This window comes from Bos indicus, chromosome 7 (assembly GCF_029378745.1).
Source record: "Bos indicus isolate NIAB-ARS_2022 breed Sahiwal x Tharparkar chromosome 7, NIAB-ARS_B.indTharparkar_mat_pri_1.0, whole genome shotgun sequence".
NCBI classification, from domain to species: domain Eukaryota; kingdom Metazoa; phylum Chordata; class Mammalia; order Artiodactyla; family Bovidae; genus Bos; species Bos indicus.
Genome location: NC_091766.1, coordinates 64,766,904 through 64,781,590, shown reverse-complemented (window position 1 = coordinate 64,781,590; position 14,687 = coordinate 64,766,904). Strand labels below are relative to the sequence as shown.

At 44.5% G+C, this 14,687-nt stretch overlaps 1 protein-coding gene across 7 annotated transcripts in view; it reads right to left on the bottom strand.

The window, feature by feature from the left end:
* The window catches only part of GRIA1 (glutamate ionotropic receptor AMPA type subunit 1), a 348,469-nt gene that overhangs the window by 35,310 nt on the left and 298,472 nt on the right, over positions 1-14,687 (bottom strand). For all 7 annotated transcript variants that reach the window (XM_070793885.1, XM_070793887.1, XM_070793883.1 and 4 more), the window contains 2 exons: positions 10,166-10,364; positions 5,579-5,826 (listed from right to left, as the gene is read on the bottom strand). In XM_070793885.1, the coding sequence (XP_070649986.1) occupies positions 5,579-5,826; positions 10,166-10,364 (447 nt within the window). The remainder of the gene's footprint in view (positions 1-5,578; positions 5,827-10,165; positions 10,365-14,687) is intronic.

Sequence of the window (14,687 nt, the reverse complement as noted above, 5' to 3'; positions counted from 1 at the left end):
TGAAATCCTTTTCACTGTGACCACAACCTGTTGCTCTTGCTTATTAATGTGCACGCTAGTTCAAGTGGATTCACATTCCTGAAAACAAGCCCTATGTTTTCCCACCTCTGTGTTTGCTTTTCCTCTGTCCCCTCCACCTGGAGTCCCTTCTCATCTATCACGGTTTCTTCAGGGGCCTGTCTTGGGTGTTACCTCTGCCTTGAAACCTTTGGACATCCTCCCATTCCGATGCTAACTCTCCTCCTCTTGCTAACTCTGACTCTCTTAGGGCATTGGGTAGACTATCAGGTATCTATATAATACCGCTAATGAGCTATACTTGATCATGCATCATTTAAGGGCTGGAATCGTGTCTCTCTCACCACTGACCCCTGAAGTGCAGCACACAGTTCTTTGTGTGAAGGAAAGGAATCTGTGAAGCTGCATGGAAAGCATGGGGAGTGGGTCTTAGCCCCTCACCCACTAAGCTGCACTCTCTTCCTGGCACCTTGGCCCACACAGCCGGCATGGACAAGACGTGACAGAACACAAACATGTCACGATCACAGGGACCAGAGAAGACTCCACGTAACCACAGTCACAGTTAAAGACCAGGCTTTGACCAATGTCCCAGTTAGAGTATAACTCTCAGCAAATCCATTAAACTCCTGCTAGATGGGTTGTGAAGGAGTGTCATTACTTGAGATTTTAACTCAGGCCAATCTGGTGTGGATTCCTTCTTGGGTTGGGAAAACAGGGGCCATGCTCCCTTAGTTAGGAAATTTGAACATATCGCTTCCAACTGAAGGGAGTATTTATCATAATAAAGAAAAGAAACTTCAGACCAGCAGATACATTGAGTTGGCAGCAGAAGTTGGCAATAGATCACAATTAGTAGGTTTACCAATTATCTTCCCCCAGTGACTGGCATTGGCTGTACAGGTCTTTATCCACAACCTCAGGGCTTTGGAAACAAAACTCAGCCCCTCACCCAACCCCAAGCATGCAGGGACAGCCAACAAACAGCATCTGTTTCAAAGAAACGCCACCTGTCCAAATAGAAAAATCAAGCACTGAACCACCTCGCTTCCTGAGTATCTGTTTCCAGAGCAGAAGAGACAAACACACCATTCTGTCACTGACACAGCCTTTTCCTGCTCTGTAGGGACACGCCTGGCCCCTGCCAAGTAGACCTGGCAAGGTTTAGAGGAACATTTGGGCCTTAGCTATCAGTTCTCTGACCTTATGGGCAGAGCTGGGTGATCCGCCTTGGAGGAGCCTGAAGCTTCTTGGAGGCAGGCTGGAAGGGAGTGAATGCCCTGCAGGTGTGATCAGGTCTAGCTTTCTGGAGAGCAGGTGGTGGAGGGGACCACCAGGGAGGTCCTTTCTTGCTGTGGGCACTGGCACTAAGTCTGGAGCGCACCCTCCTTTGAGGACTGCAGGAGTCCCACCTTTCACAGGGTGGAAGAGAGGTTTGCAACATCTGTGGTGTACAAACTCCTAAAGAGTCTGCAGTTTTGTGAATGGTTAGACAGTGTTTAGAAAGGTATTTTCTGTGATTCTAAATACTTTGAGGACAACACTGATTTCCTCTGTATCATCTTTAAGTACCTTGAAGCCCCTTTTCAATGGGGACCAAAGGTATCGTGTATCAATACTACCCCTTTATGCCACTGCTCATTTCCCATGTCTGCCATGCAGAATCATTTGCTGGGATCAGATCAGTGGGTCTGAGATTATTGGGGCAGGCACATGTGTCTGTGGCAGTTCATTTGCCATGACTCGCTGGTATTCGACCATACCTGGAGGAATCAGCATCATCTGGCCAACTAAGGCAGAGACATGAAGGAAACCTGGCTGGACTGTGTGTGCATATGTGGTTATTTACTCATATTTTCTGCAGCTGTTTTGCAATAGTATGTTTCCTGGGACCTCTACACTACTGGTTTCTAGAATGATTCCTTTTATTGCAGAGATGAGAAGTAGAATCCCATAGAGGGAGAAGGGATTTTTCCAGACCAGCAACTCAAGGCCCTCTTAGGATGAGAGTTGCTCTTCCGTTTTTGAGTCAGGGAGCCCCATGGCTATCATAAAGGTTGCCAATGGAGAGAAAGGAGAACTGGGAGAGAGCTGTGGACATGTGGCCACCACCATTTATGTATTCTTGACTTGCACATCAACCATCAGTGGTATGACTTGGAAGATGTTCCTTTTCATTACTCTTTCCTTTTATCTTGGTCTTTTTTTCTGCAAACAGTAAATGACTTGTTACATCTTACGGAGACATAAGCAATAGAATTAAGTATTTCTTTAATAGAGGTGAACTATTTTCAATACTTATCTCAGAAAGAAACCTGGATCATGTAAAACCCATAAAGGCAGTGTTACTCCTCAAAAAAGTGGTGCATTAAAAAAAGAAGTGCATTAAAGTGAGCATTCACTATGACCTTCAGGCTTCAAAGTGGTGAGTGGATGCTCTGGGCTCCAAAAGCAAATCTTTTGAGTTGATGGTTATTGTTTGACCCATGTACATAGGTACTGGGAAACCTGGTCTAAGCCCAGTCTTCTGCCTTTAATGGTGCTGTCGGTCATGGGCCCCGGCACAGTGTTAGAGTGAGTACAACCATGGGCTCTGAAGTCAGACTGCCTGGGTTTGAAATCTGGCTCCTTTATTAGCTGTGTCCACTTGGTCAGGTAACTGAATTCTGTGCTGCTGTTTCCTCATCTGTACAATGGGGATGGTGGTCCTTCATAGGGAAATCAAGAGGATAATATGAGATAATGCACAGCACAGTGTGTGGCATGTGGTAGGCAGTCACTCAGCAGTAGCTTTTGTTACAGTGGAAGGTCATTTGAATTGCCAGATGACCTGAGATTTGTGTTCATGTTACTGACTTCGTCATTATGTTCCGGGCATCTGTGTGTGGTATAGGAAGATGGAGATAATGTATTGAGTGGGCAATTCATGTCACTTTCTGTACCTTTCCCCTGCCCCCAACTTTGCATCCAAATATTTGGATCAAATGAGGTCCCTGACTTAATAAAACCTTCAGTAAATTATAACAGTGCAGCATCATTGGTGTTCCTGGGCCTATAAAAACACATTCTCTACTTTGGGCCTTTCTAGGGTGATGCTTTGTAAGTATCTCAAAGTCTCTTGCCAAGCACTGTCCTCTGGATCCTCTTTGAACTTTGCCTAAATGGGTACAAAGAGCTTTTTAAGTTTTTCCAGATAAAAATGCATGATTTATAAAATACCAGGCCATTTTGTTTCCTTTTATTACGTCACATTCAATTATTTTTATATTCCTAAAGATATGTTTATTTCCTGATATTTGGACAGTTACAATTCTTCAATATATTTTCATTTCTATTCAGATAAGGACAAAAGTCCTTAACAAAATCTATTTGCACTTTATCATTCTCCAGTCATAGCTAAACCTTTTCTCTTAGTTATTACCTGTGTTCTAGGAGGATTTAGCTTCTTTTGGTTTATGAGCTGTACCAAAATTTTCTGTCTTAAGAATCTTTGCACATTTTGTTCCCTCTGCCCAGACTGTTGTCTACCCCTCCCCTCACTGAACTTACTTAATTCCAATTGATACATCACATTTAGCTTGAAAAAAGTATCCTTGGAAGAGTCTTCTCAGCCACATCCCACCCATCCTGCATTCCAGTTGGACCTTGTTATCTCTGGGTGTATTTGAGATCTTCTCTGTGTCTTTACTGTTCTGTAATTTCGACTGAATCAGCTGCTGGTTTTCATCTTTTTATCCGGCTTGGGAGTCAAAATTTTTGAATCTGAGTATTTATGTTTTCCATAAATTCTAGAAAATTCGCTTCAAATATTACCCCTGCTTCACCCTCTCTTGTCTCCATCTGGAACTTAAAGATGATGCACCTGGGTTTTTTTTCCTCTCTCATGTCTCTTCACCTCTTTATTATATTTGTACTCCTTCTGTGTGATAGTCTGGGGAATTTTATCTGATTTTTTTCTGGTACACTAATTTTCTCTTCAACTCTGTCTAATTTGCTGTTTAACACTTCCACTGACATTTTATATTAATGACTACTTTTCTTCTCTAAATCCTAACTGGTACTTTTCCAAATATGTCTGGTCTTTTATGATAGTACCTTTTTCTTTTAAAAGTATTTTTGATTGCTTTTATGTTTTTACTTTTACTTCTGATTCTTGCTCATGTATTATATGTTGTCACATAATTTATAACTTTTTCCTGCTTAGCGCAGCCTCAGAATAATTAGCTTCTTACTATGGTTTTGATTTCCTTTTTGGTATAGAGATTTCTTAACTTGCATTTAAAAGGCTATTTGTTATATCTTTCTCCAGTATATCTAGGTGTTTTATAGTGGGAGTTTTACTCTGCCAAATTGTTGAAAGTAGGTGTCCTCTATGTCCCGTTTTATAGACTATCATAATAGTCATGGACCATTAAACAATAATCATGTGTTTAATGTCTTTCTTCCCTTCAAGAATGTAGTTCCATGGGGACAGGGACCGTGTTTGTCTTACCCCCAAATTGTAGCTCCAGCTCCTAGCCTAGTGCCTAGATTGTTGTAGGGATCAATATTATTGACATAAATGAATGATATGGAGGCAGAGGTGGCTCTGGATGTCATGCCATGATGGGTTAGGAGCCCCCCTCCATCTTTTTACAACCTTTTACACACTGTCACCTTTCCTTGAATGCTACTCTTCCCTAAAATGATTTAATCCCTCTGTAATTGACATAATATCTTACAGGTGACTTCACACTGTATTGCATTTAATTACCTTCTGTATAGATTATTCCACTTGAACTTAAAACCACTTTAAACCTAGGAAAGGATTAGGTGATTAGCCTCTCTTTATAGATGAGGATACTAAAGGTCGGGGAGATATGTCTTACCTTTTGTAAGACAGTCATTAGTAAATCTCAAAGTTAAATCTAGGCCTTTTGACTTTAGTTCTATAAGACTCTGCCATAAGTCTTTGGTATGCATACCAGAGGCTCTTAATGTGAAAATAAAGTCCTCTTTGTTTCTTTCCTGAACTACCTACTTCTTTCTCGAGAAATCAGCATCAAGGACAGAATGGGTGCTGACACTCAATTGGTGTCATTTCAGTTTCCGTGGCTAGAATCTTAGGACTCAAATGACTTGATTTTTCATTTGCCCCACGTGTTTGTTTCTTTGGAGACACACATTACAAACCACCTTCGGTCAAAGTATCCAGGTTGCTGGAGAACCCTGTTTGTGGCCTAGTTGGATGTGGAGGTGTCTGGTAAAGGGTGGCATGTTACAAGTCACATGAGAGAAACACAAGGTTCATCAATGTTGAACACTGGGAGGGGTGAGACGAGGCATGGAGAGGGAACACGCGGGCAGTGACAGTCAGAGCAAGCTGAGGCCCCAGGGTCCATTTCCAACCTCCGGGCTGAAGATCGCAGGTGGCTGGAATCTCCCAGGCCCACAGGTATCCAAGAAGAGACCTCTCGACAGCTCCCGTGTGGCACTGGAGCCCTGTGGCAGACACGGCAGCTTCCTTTCTGAGGCAGGGAGGGGAGAGGGAGTACCAAGGAAGCAAATCTTGGCTACTTACCTCAGGGCGGACCCCTTGGGCGTTGCAATGCCATAGCCTTTGGAATCCAAGTTACCTCCCACCTTCATGGTGTCACAGGGTTTCCGCTGCTCAATGTACTCATTCATGGTGGACTCTAGAAGGTAGGCGTATTTGCCTTTGGATTTCCTTACTCGGATCATCCCCTCCTCTGTGGTCCGCACAAACACGGATGGCTCTGCTGACTTCATGTACGTCCACATCTTCTCAAACACGGCGATTTTAGACCTCTGGCCGGGGACAGAACAAAGCTGGAATGAAGCATGGGCTGCACTTGGCATGGAGGTCGGCGCACACACACTAATGAAAGAGCTGAATGTGGCTTGATCACACATTCATGAGCGAGATTAGCTCAGGAAGAAACAAATTATGAGTGATTGCAAAATAAGAGGCTCTAATTAGTACCAGTAGGCTCCGAAGTACAAATATCTTGCAAATACAGAATGAATAGGAGAACTCAGGATCTTTTAATTACTGCTAAGTAGTTAGATTCCTCTTAAACATGGGAAGAATTAAGAAACTGGGGCTCTGTCTGACTCTTAAAGACATCAAAGGACCTATCTGTTGTTCAATAAGGTCATATTTACACAGTCCTGAAGAAGTGGAGAGCTGACTACAGTTGGAATCTGAGTACATCATTGAAAGACAACAATAAAGAATTTTTAGACCATAGGTGCCAAGTTACAGTCATCTCGTATTGCAAGACTGTTCTCAGAATGTAATTTGTTGTCCGATAAAGTTAATAACTTGGGACTTGATATGGTCTTCTGCTAACATTTCAAAAGCCTCTATACCCAGCCAAGCTGCTTTCCTCATTTCCTCCTGAACTCATTTTAGACCTTCCTTCCTTTGTGACTTCAACTCATTTGTTCACTCCCCTGGAGATGCTGGTTCTCTCCAGCCACATTCCGCTCATTATCTCACAGGTCAGAACAAGTAGTGTGTATTCTGAGACTATCTTGGCTCCAAGGACAATAGTTCTCAAATTCCAGTGGGCACCAGCATCCTGTATGGAGACTGTAAATATGCAGGCCACAGGCTCTAAACCTAGAGATTTTGATTCGGCAGGTCTGGGGTGGGGCCTAGAATAAATCTTTTTCAGAAGCTCCCCATGTGATTCATCTGTATGGCCTGTGTGCCCTCACTTGAGAAGGAATGTTGTGAGGATTGATACTCCTCTAGGACACACAGTCCGGTCACTTACTGGATATCCAGGCTAGACTGTTAAGGATTGAGAGCCATTCACACTTGGGCACAGGTCTCAAGTTTGTGGGCACTGCCTGGGGATAGGGGACATCTTTCCTTCCGTGAGTCCTTCACAGAATCTAACCTTTCATCCAGCAGACTCCTGGTCAGGGTCCATGATCCAGGATGAAAATCAGCATTGTCCTGTGTGACGTTATTCCCAAAAAGCGTCCCTTCACTGGCAGGTATTAAATAGATGTATGTTAGGGCTACTGATGTCCAGCTTTTGAAAATGCTTTGTAAATGGACAAGTGTTAAACACATATGTTCATGTGTGTGTGAGTGTGTGTGTGTGTGCATGTGTGCTTAGTTGTGTCAGACTCTTTGTGACCCCGTGGACTTTAGCCCATCAGGCTCCTCTGTCTATGGAATTTCCCAGGCAAGAATACGGGAGTGGATTGCCCTTTCCTCCTCCAGGGCATCTTCCCGACCCAGGGATTGAACCCAGGTCTCTTGCATTGGTAGGTGGATTCTTTACTGCTGAGCACCTGGAAAACCCTAAACACATAAAAGGGACTATATTTTTAAGCTTTTTATTTTGTATTGGAGTATAGGCAATTAAATTCTCCAAGCCAGGCTTCAGCAATACGTGAAATGTGAACTTCCAGACGTTCAAGCTGGTTTTAGAAAAGGCAGAGGAACCAGAGATCAAATTGCCAGCATCTGCTGGATCATCGAAAAAGCAAGAGAGTTCCAGAGAAACATCTATTTCTGCTTTATTGACTATGGCAAAGCCTTTGACTGTGGGGATCACAATAAACTGGAAAATTCTAAAAGAGACAGGAATACCAGACCACCTGACCTGCCTCTTGAGAAACCTGTATATAGGTCAGGAAGCAATAGTTAGAACTGGACATGGAACAACAGACTGGTTCCAAATAGGAAAATGAGTATGTCAAGGCTGTATATTGTCACCCTGCTTATTTAATTTATATGCAGAGTACATCATGAGAAACGCTGGACTGGAAGAAACACAAGCTGGAATCAAGATTGCCGGGAGAAATATCAATAACCTCAGATATGCAGATGACACCACCCTTATGGCAGAAAGTGAAAAAGAACAAAAGAGCCTCTTGATGAAAGTGAACGAGAACAGTGAAAAAGTTGGCTTAAAACTCAACATTCAGAAAATGAAGATGATGGCATCCGGTCCCATCACTTCATGGCAAATAGATGGGGAAACAGTGGAAACAGTGGCTGACTTTATTTTTGGGGGCTCCAAAATCACTGCAGATGGTGACTGCAGCCATGAAATTAAAAGACGCTTACTCCTTGGAAGGAAAGTTATGACCAACCTAGATAGCATATTCAAAAGCAGAGACATTACTTTGCCAACAAAGGTCCATGTAGTCAAAGCTATGGTTTTTCCAGTAGTCATGTATGGATGTGAGAGTTGGACTATAAAGAAAGCTGAGCGCCGAAGAATTGATGCTTTTGAACTGTGGTGTTGGAGAAGACTCTGGAGAGTCCCTTGGACTGTAAGGAGATCCAACCAGTCCATCCTAAAGGAGATCTGATCTGTCCTGGGTATTCATTGGAAGGACTGATGTTGAAGCTGAAACTCCAATACTTTGGCTGCCTGATGCGAAGAGCTGACTCATTTGAAAAGACCCTGATGCTGGGAGAGATTGAGGGAAGGAGGAGAAGGGGATGACAGAGGATGAGATGGTTGGATGGCATCACCGACTCAATGAACATGAGTTTGGGTGAACTCAGGGAGTTGGTGATGGATGCCTGGTGTGCTGCGGTTCATGGGGTTGCAAAGAGTCGGACATGACTGAGGAACAGTACTGAACTGAACTGATAGGCAATTAACAATATTGTGATAGTGTCTGGTGGACATGAAAGGGACTCAGCCATACAAAGGGAATATATTTTTTAAAGACAGTTACTACTAGAGTCAGGCAACCTATCTAATCTAGTGATTAATATATAGATTACAGATTTCTTTATACATGTAATATGTCATTATTCCTCACACACAATATCAGGATTATTTTCTTGATATCAACAGGAGTTGGCAAAATACTGACATACATTTAGGTTGTTGTTTGAGCCAGCTCATCTCTAAAGATATTTGGGCCCAGGAAAATTCTAGCTCTCAAGGAAAAATGAATGGAGATAGTTACTGGGAATGTTAGTGAAGCATTTAGTAGAGGGAGTTGTAAGATAGTCTTTAATCAAGTAAACTAGGTGATTTGTTTCATAAGTGGGCACCAGTGTGAGCATTGGCTTGGGGGTGAAGAGCCCTGGGTTCCAGGCTTCTATCTACTGCTAACTTTCCCTATTTGTTCTATGAGGAGTTTCAGTATGGTCACCTTTCAGTTCCTTGCTAACTTGAAATATTTGATTCTTTACATGAAGATTCATCATTCAAGCAACAATGTCCTGGGGAGGGGGAAAAAAAAAGAAAGGAGAAAAGGGATGGAGGATCTCAAATTAGGAAAAGAAATACCCCTGACCAATCATGGGATCTACAGTATATTGAATATTCTCTTATAGGAAACTGAGAAATAGATAAAATCAGCTGTGCCCAGATTCTCAGATCACCTTCCAGGCCCAGAACCAACAAAGCACACAGCAGGGCAATTGCAAGATGCAATTTGACCTGACAGGATGGTCACAGCGGGGAGCGGGGCTGCAGACAGGCTGAGCTGCAGAGTGCTCTGGGCAACAGTATGCGGAAAATTAATATGTCCCCTCCGCCTCACCCCAGTGCTCCCGGCACCAAGGCTGCACTCACAGTCTCCGGGTGTGAACTATCAGGAAAATCTCATCTCCAGGAACACAAAGACAGCGTGGCAGGGAGGATGGGAAAGCAGGCTTGGGGTGTTTGTTCTCAGATCTCTCTATCAGTTGCAGCTCCCACGGCCCTTCACACATCTTAATTAACTGTCGATGGAGGACTGAGTGACTCTGGGTTGGGGCTGCCAAGGAGCTCTCGGCTGCCATGGGGATGACAAGCTGGATTTTTCAGAGATTAAAAAAAAACCAACTGTTCCTAATCAGTTACTAACAAGACTAAAGGTGCCGGTGGGAGCAGGAAGGGAATTGTATATCATACACTCTGCAGTCCTCAAAGCACTTGGTATGGACTAGGGTATGTGAGGGGGTCTAATTCAGTGGAAGAGCTTTGAAGTGTCCATGAATATAGAAATGGAGGGTGTTTGGGGGATCTGTATAAAGCTGAGAAACGTTCTCAGTGTCCCTGGCATACACTCACTTAAGCAGTTGCCTGTAATCTCGTGCTCTCTGAGAGGGATATTTTAATGACCGTATTGGTTCCCTTCTGTGGAAGTGCCCCTGGGCAAGGGATGTCCCTACCCTGAAGAACTCCTTCGTAGATCCCGCTTCTAGGGTCCCGTAAGCGATTTCTGTCTGCTTTGCTAGGTCCTCAGCACTCTCGATGGGAGACACCATCCTCTCCACTGTCAGGAAGGCGGCCAGGTTGGCTGTGTAGGAGGAGATGATGATCAAGGTGAAGAACCACCAGACGCCGCCCACGATGCGGCCGGACAAGGACCTGCAGGCCAAGGGAAGAGATATCAGAAGCACAGACATCAATTATAGAAGGCTGTGTGACAGGTGGCGCTAGTGGTAAAAAACCCAGCTGCTAATGCAGGAGACAAAAGAGACGTGGGTTTAATCCCTGGGTTGGGAACATTCCCTGGAGGCAATGGTAACCAACTCCATTATTCTTGCCTGGAGAATCCTTTGGACAGAGGAGCCTAGCAGGCTACAGTCCACAGGGTTGCAAAAAAGTCAGAGATGACTGAGCGACTTAGCACGCACAAACGTGGGCGGGGCCAAGGGCTGGCCCCAGCTCATCAGCAGAGCTGGCAAGCCCTACTGCACCCTTCTCTTCTGTCAGCAGAGTGTGAGAATCCAAATGTCAGAGCCTCCTGTGCATTTTCGTTCCTTATCGTGGATGATGACTTGTGGGGTTGCCATTCAGGGGTGAGACAGCTCTGCAAGCACATCTTCACACTCACTGTCACACATGCATACACATCGAGACACATGCCAACAAAGAGATATGCCAACACTTGCCCATGAAATCACCAACACGTATAAACATCCTGTTATGTGCAGTTACATATACACCAAAAGTATGAGCATACATATATGAATGCAATGCATTTACACACACGATGCACACATTTGATCATGTCCAGAAATATTTTCAGACTGCCTTCTAGCCAATGCCCTCCTGGCTGGCAAAGGCCACCAAAATGATGGATTAGAAGAAAGGGAGGGGAGATCATTTTAGAAAGAAAAGACACCACCAGCATTCTGTCCAGCCACTTCGGGGAATGTCACTTGTTGAGTGCAGGCACAGTTCCCTTACCACGGTGAAAGAGAACTTGACTGAAGTAAAAGACAAATGATAGTCTAATCTGGATCAAAGTGGTAAATATGACAATCATATATGAGAAATTCATCCTTGAGATTATTGTCCTGTTCTCCTCTCTCATTCGGAGAAGGCAATGGCAACCCACTCCAGTACTCTTGCCTGGAAAATCCCAGGGATGGAGGAGCCTGGTAGGCTGCAGTCCATGGGGTCGCTGAGGGTCGGACACAACTGAGCGACTTCACTTTCACTTTTCACTTTCATGCATTGGAGAAGGAAATGGCAACCCACTCCAGTGTTCTTGCCTGGAGAATCCCAGGGACCAAGGAGCCTGATGGGCTGCCGTCTATGGGGTCGCACAGAGTTGGACACTACTGAAGCGACTTAATGCTAATGCTAATGCTCCTCTCTTATTCCCAAAGCTGTGAAGAGAAACATGACCAGCCAAGAGTTCTACTGTGACTGTTTGGATTTAGCTAGGAGATTTCAAGTCCAGGGCTTCCCAAAGATATTACCAGTGACGTTGATGTTATATGGGCTGATTTTATGTGGTGGCCAGACGTGGCATCAAGTCAGACTCAATCAGATAGTGACAAAGTTATTCCATTACTCCTTCCATCCTGCTCAGTTTGTTAAGGAAGTGTCATCCCGAAGCTGCTGTACCCTTAATCCCTTTATAACATGTACTCTGACAGCCTCAAGCTCAGGGGTGACAATGCTTAACGAGAACCTCATGCTTAACAACGAGAGCAATCACTAGTCCAAACCACCAAGTTTTACTGATAAAGAAACTCAGGAGTCCCAAGTCACACGCACCCAGGCCTGCTGGCTGGCTTGATTGTTGAGACCTTGTCACCCTCTCTGTATTATTCCCACATTCCTGTCTGTTCCACTTTGCTTTGGTTCCTGGGAGATTCCTTTTCACTCTAGGCAGGCAGTGTTCACCCCAAGAAAACCAACAAATACTTATTGCTTGTTCTATGGATGGCACTGTCCTAGATGCTTCAGAGGAAGAGGGACATAAAAGGAGACTTGTTCAAAGGAGTGAAAGCATGAAAGTGCAACGAAACCATGCCCTTTGAAGAACAGCTGCAGGAAGAGGGGAGGCTGTACAGGAAGAAGAGACTTGGAGAGGTGTGTTCACTGAAGGACTGACATGAGGCTTGTGCCACATGACCTGTTCCAGGCGCATTTGGCAGAAGTTACAGGAAACAGATGCTGTCTGAATAGGAGGGGGATGTTTTGATGGCAACGGTGGCTATTATGGGGGTAAGAGAGAGTTTCCCCATTTCTGAAGATGTTCAAGTGATAAATCATTTATAGAGATGTACTTGGTGCCCACCCATGGTTCTCCAGGGTACTAGGTGCTAGGGACACAAAATAAACCAGATAGAGGAAGGACCAAGCATCACATGGGACCAGAGACCAACTGCTTCCTCTTACACACCTAGCTCTGACATTGTGTGTTTGAAATCATTAGTAGGTAAGCCAGGATGCATGGATTCTTTTGGACAGTTAAGCAAGATGAGACACATAGAGGCAAATCGTTTTCCTAATGCCCGAGGAGTCATACGCAGTTGGACTCCAGATCATACTAGTCTTCTGATGACTGGTCCAATGTTCTGTTCACCTTCTGTGCTGTGTGTTAAGTTGCTTCAGTTGTGTCAGACTCTTTGCGACCCCATGGACTGTAGCCTGCCAGGCTCCTCTGTCCATGGGTTTCTCCAGGCAAGAAACTGGAGTGGGTTGCCATGTTCTCCCTCGAGGGATCTTCTTGACTCAGGGATCGAACCTGCATCTCTTACGTCTCCTGTGTTGGCAGGCGGATTCTTTACCACTAGCCCTGTTATAGGTGTGCAGGGTTGTGAGAAGATGCTTCTTTTCCAATTCTGGATGATCACAAGGGCACTTGAACTGGATTTCTTGTTTCCATTCAACTCCCAACCCCCCATCTTCCCACTCCTCTGCCTAATCAGCTCGCCACAAGGCAGCCTGCATGATCTTTTGAAAAACATTGATTACATCCTTTCTTTGTTGCTTAAAACCCATCAGAGCTCTCCTCTTACACTTGGAATAAAATTCAACTCCTCAGTGGCCCTGTGTGGTCTGGCCCTTGGTTCTCTCACCATTGCCGTTACAACATGGATTCTGTAACTCCAGTCACACAGAAATTTGTTTGATCCTTCATACTCAAAAGCCTCTCACCCTTAGCACACGCTGCTCTTTCCCGTGATCAATGCATCAACCCTATTCATCCTTCAGACCTCAGCCTAGTCCTCACTCTTTCAGCGTTCGAGCTTATGACTTTCAGATCCCCATGCAGCTCACATCACAGTTGATGTCTGACATCTATTTGTGTGAGTGACTGTCAGTTGTGCCCCTCGAGCATGTTCTCTGCGAGAGTAAAGGAACTTACAGCTCTTTTGTGCCCTGTGGAATCTCTAGCACCCAGTACACACTCAGCCTCAATAACAAGTGAATTGCATGGATGCCACCTCTTTTAGAACTGGATGGCTCCATTCATGTTAGACTCTAGAGCTCAGGAATAACTTTCAGGGCCAGGATAATTCTAACCTGCTTATGTCTCACCATGTCTGGAGTCATGGCCCCAAACTGTGTGTTCAGGATAGCCACATTATGTGAACTGAGAGACCCAGCTAAGGTTTCCCCACTTGGGGCTCATCTGGTGAAGCTCAAAGTCTTTCCAAGAAAGGTCCTGGACTGTGGGTCCCTTTTCCCTGTTCTTTAATGAATATTTATCAGCTGGGTGTTGAGAGAAGCATACCCTATAGAGGATTCCCCACATCCCCCTACTTGATGAAGATAGCAAAGAAAAATTCTTCTGCTCCACAGCCAGAAGAATAACTGTCATCGTGGAATAGCTGAGGGGCTGGGAGAAGGGGCTCTTTAAAATGAGACATGATTCCAGTGCTTTGTTTATATTCAGGCTATAATATGGAACTTGAGTGTGAGTGAACCCCCTTTCAGTTCAGACCTGGCACAGGCAAAGCTGAGCCTCCACGTGAGAAGTCTGTATGTTCCCAGCTCCATCCCAGAGGCAGGGAGCTGGAGTTATTTAATATTAGAAGCTAGGACTGGCAGTGAGAGTCTTTGCTGCTTCAGTGACCAGCCCCGTATCCTTGGCAAGCTGCCTACCTGGCTGGGCATCAGTCTCCTTCCCGTTTAGTGGGTGAGACTAACCCTATCTCATGGTGGGAAACCAGAATTTTCAGAACTAGAAAGATTCTTAGTCCATTTTTTTTTTCCTTTAATGGATACAAGCTATTGCAATTCAAATGGTAGAGGGGAAAGTACTCTGAAAAGTGCTGTTGAAACAGAAGACATTATTTTGATGATGATGATGTTTCCCCCAGGGAGTCACAGGGCAAAGAACCACTTTTCTTAGTAGGGATGGAACAACTGTAATCTGAACCCGTTGAAGTTCTGCGTAATCACCTGAATTTTATTAGTCTTGTAACTTGGCATAGCTCTTCA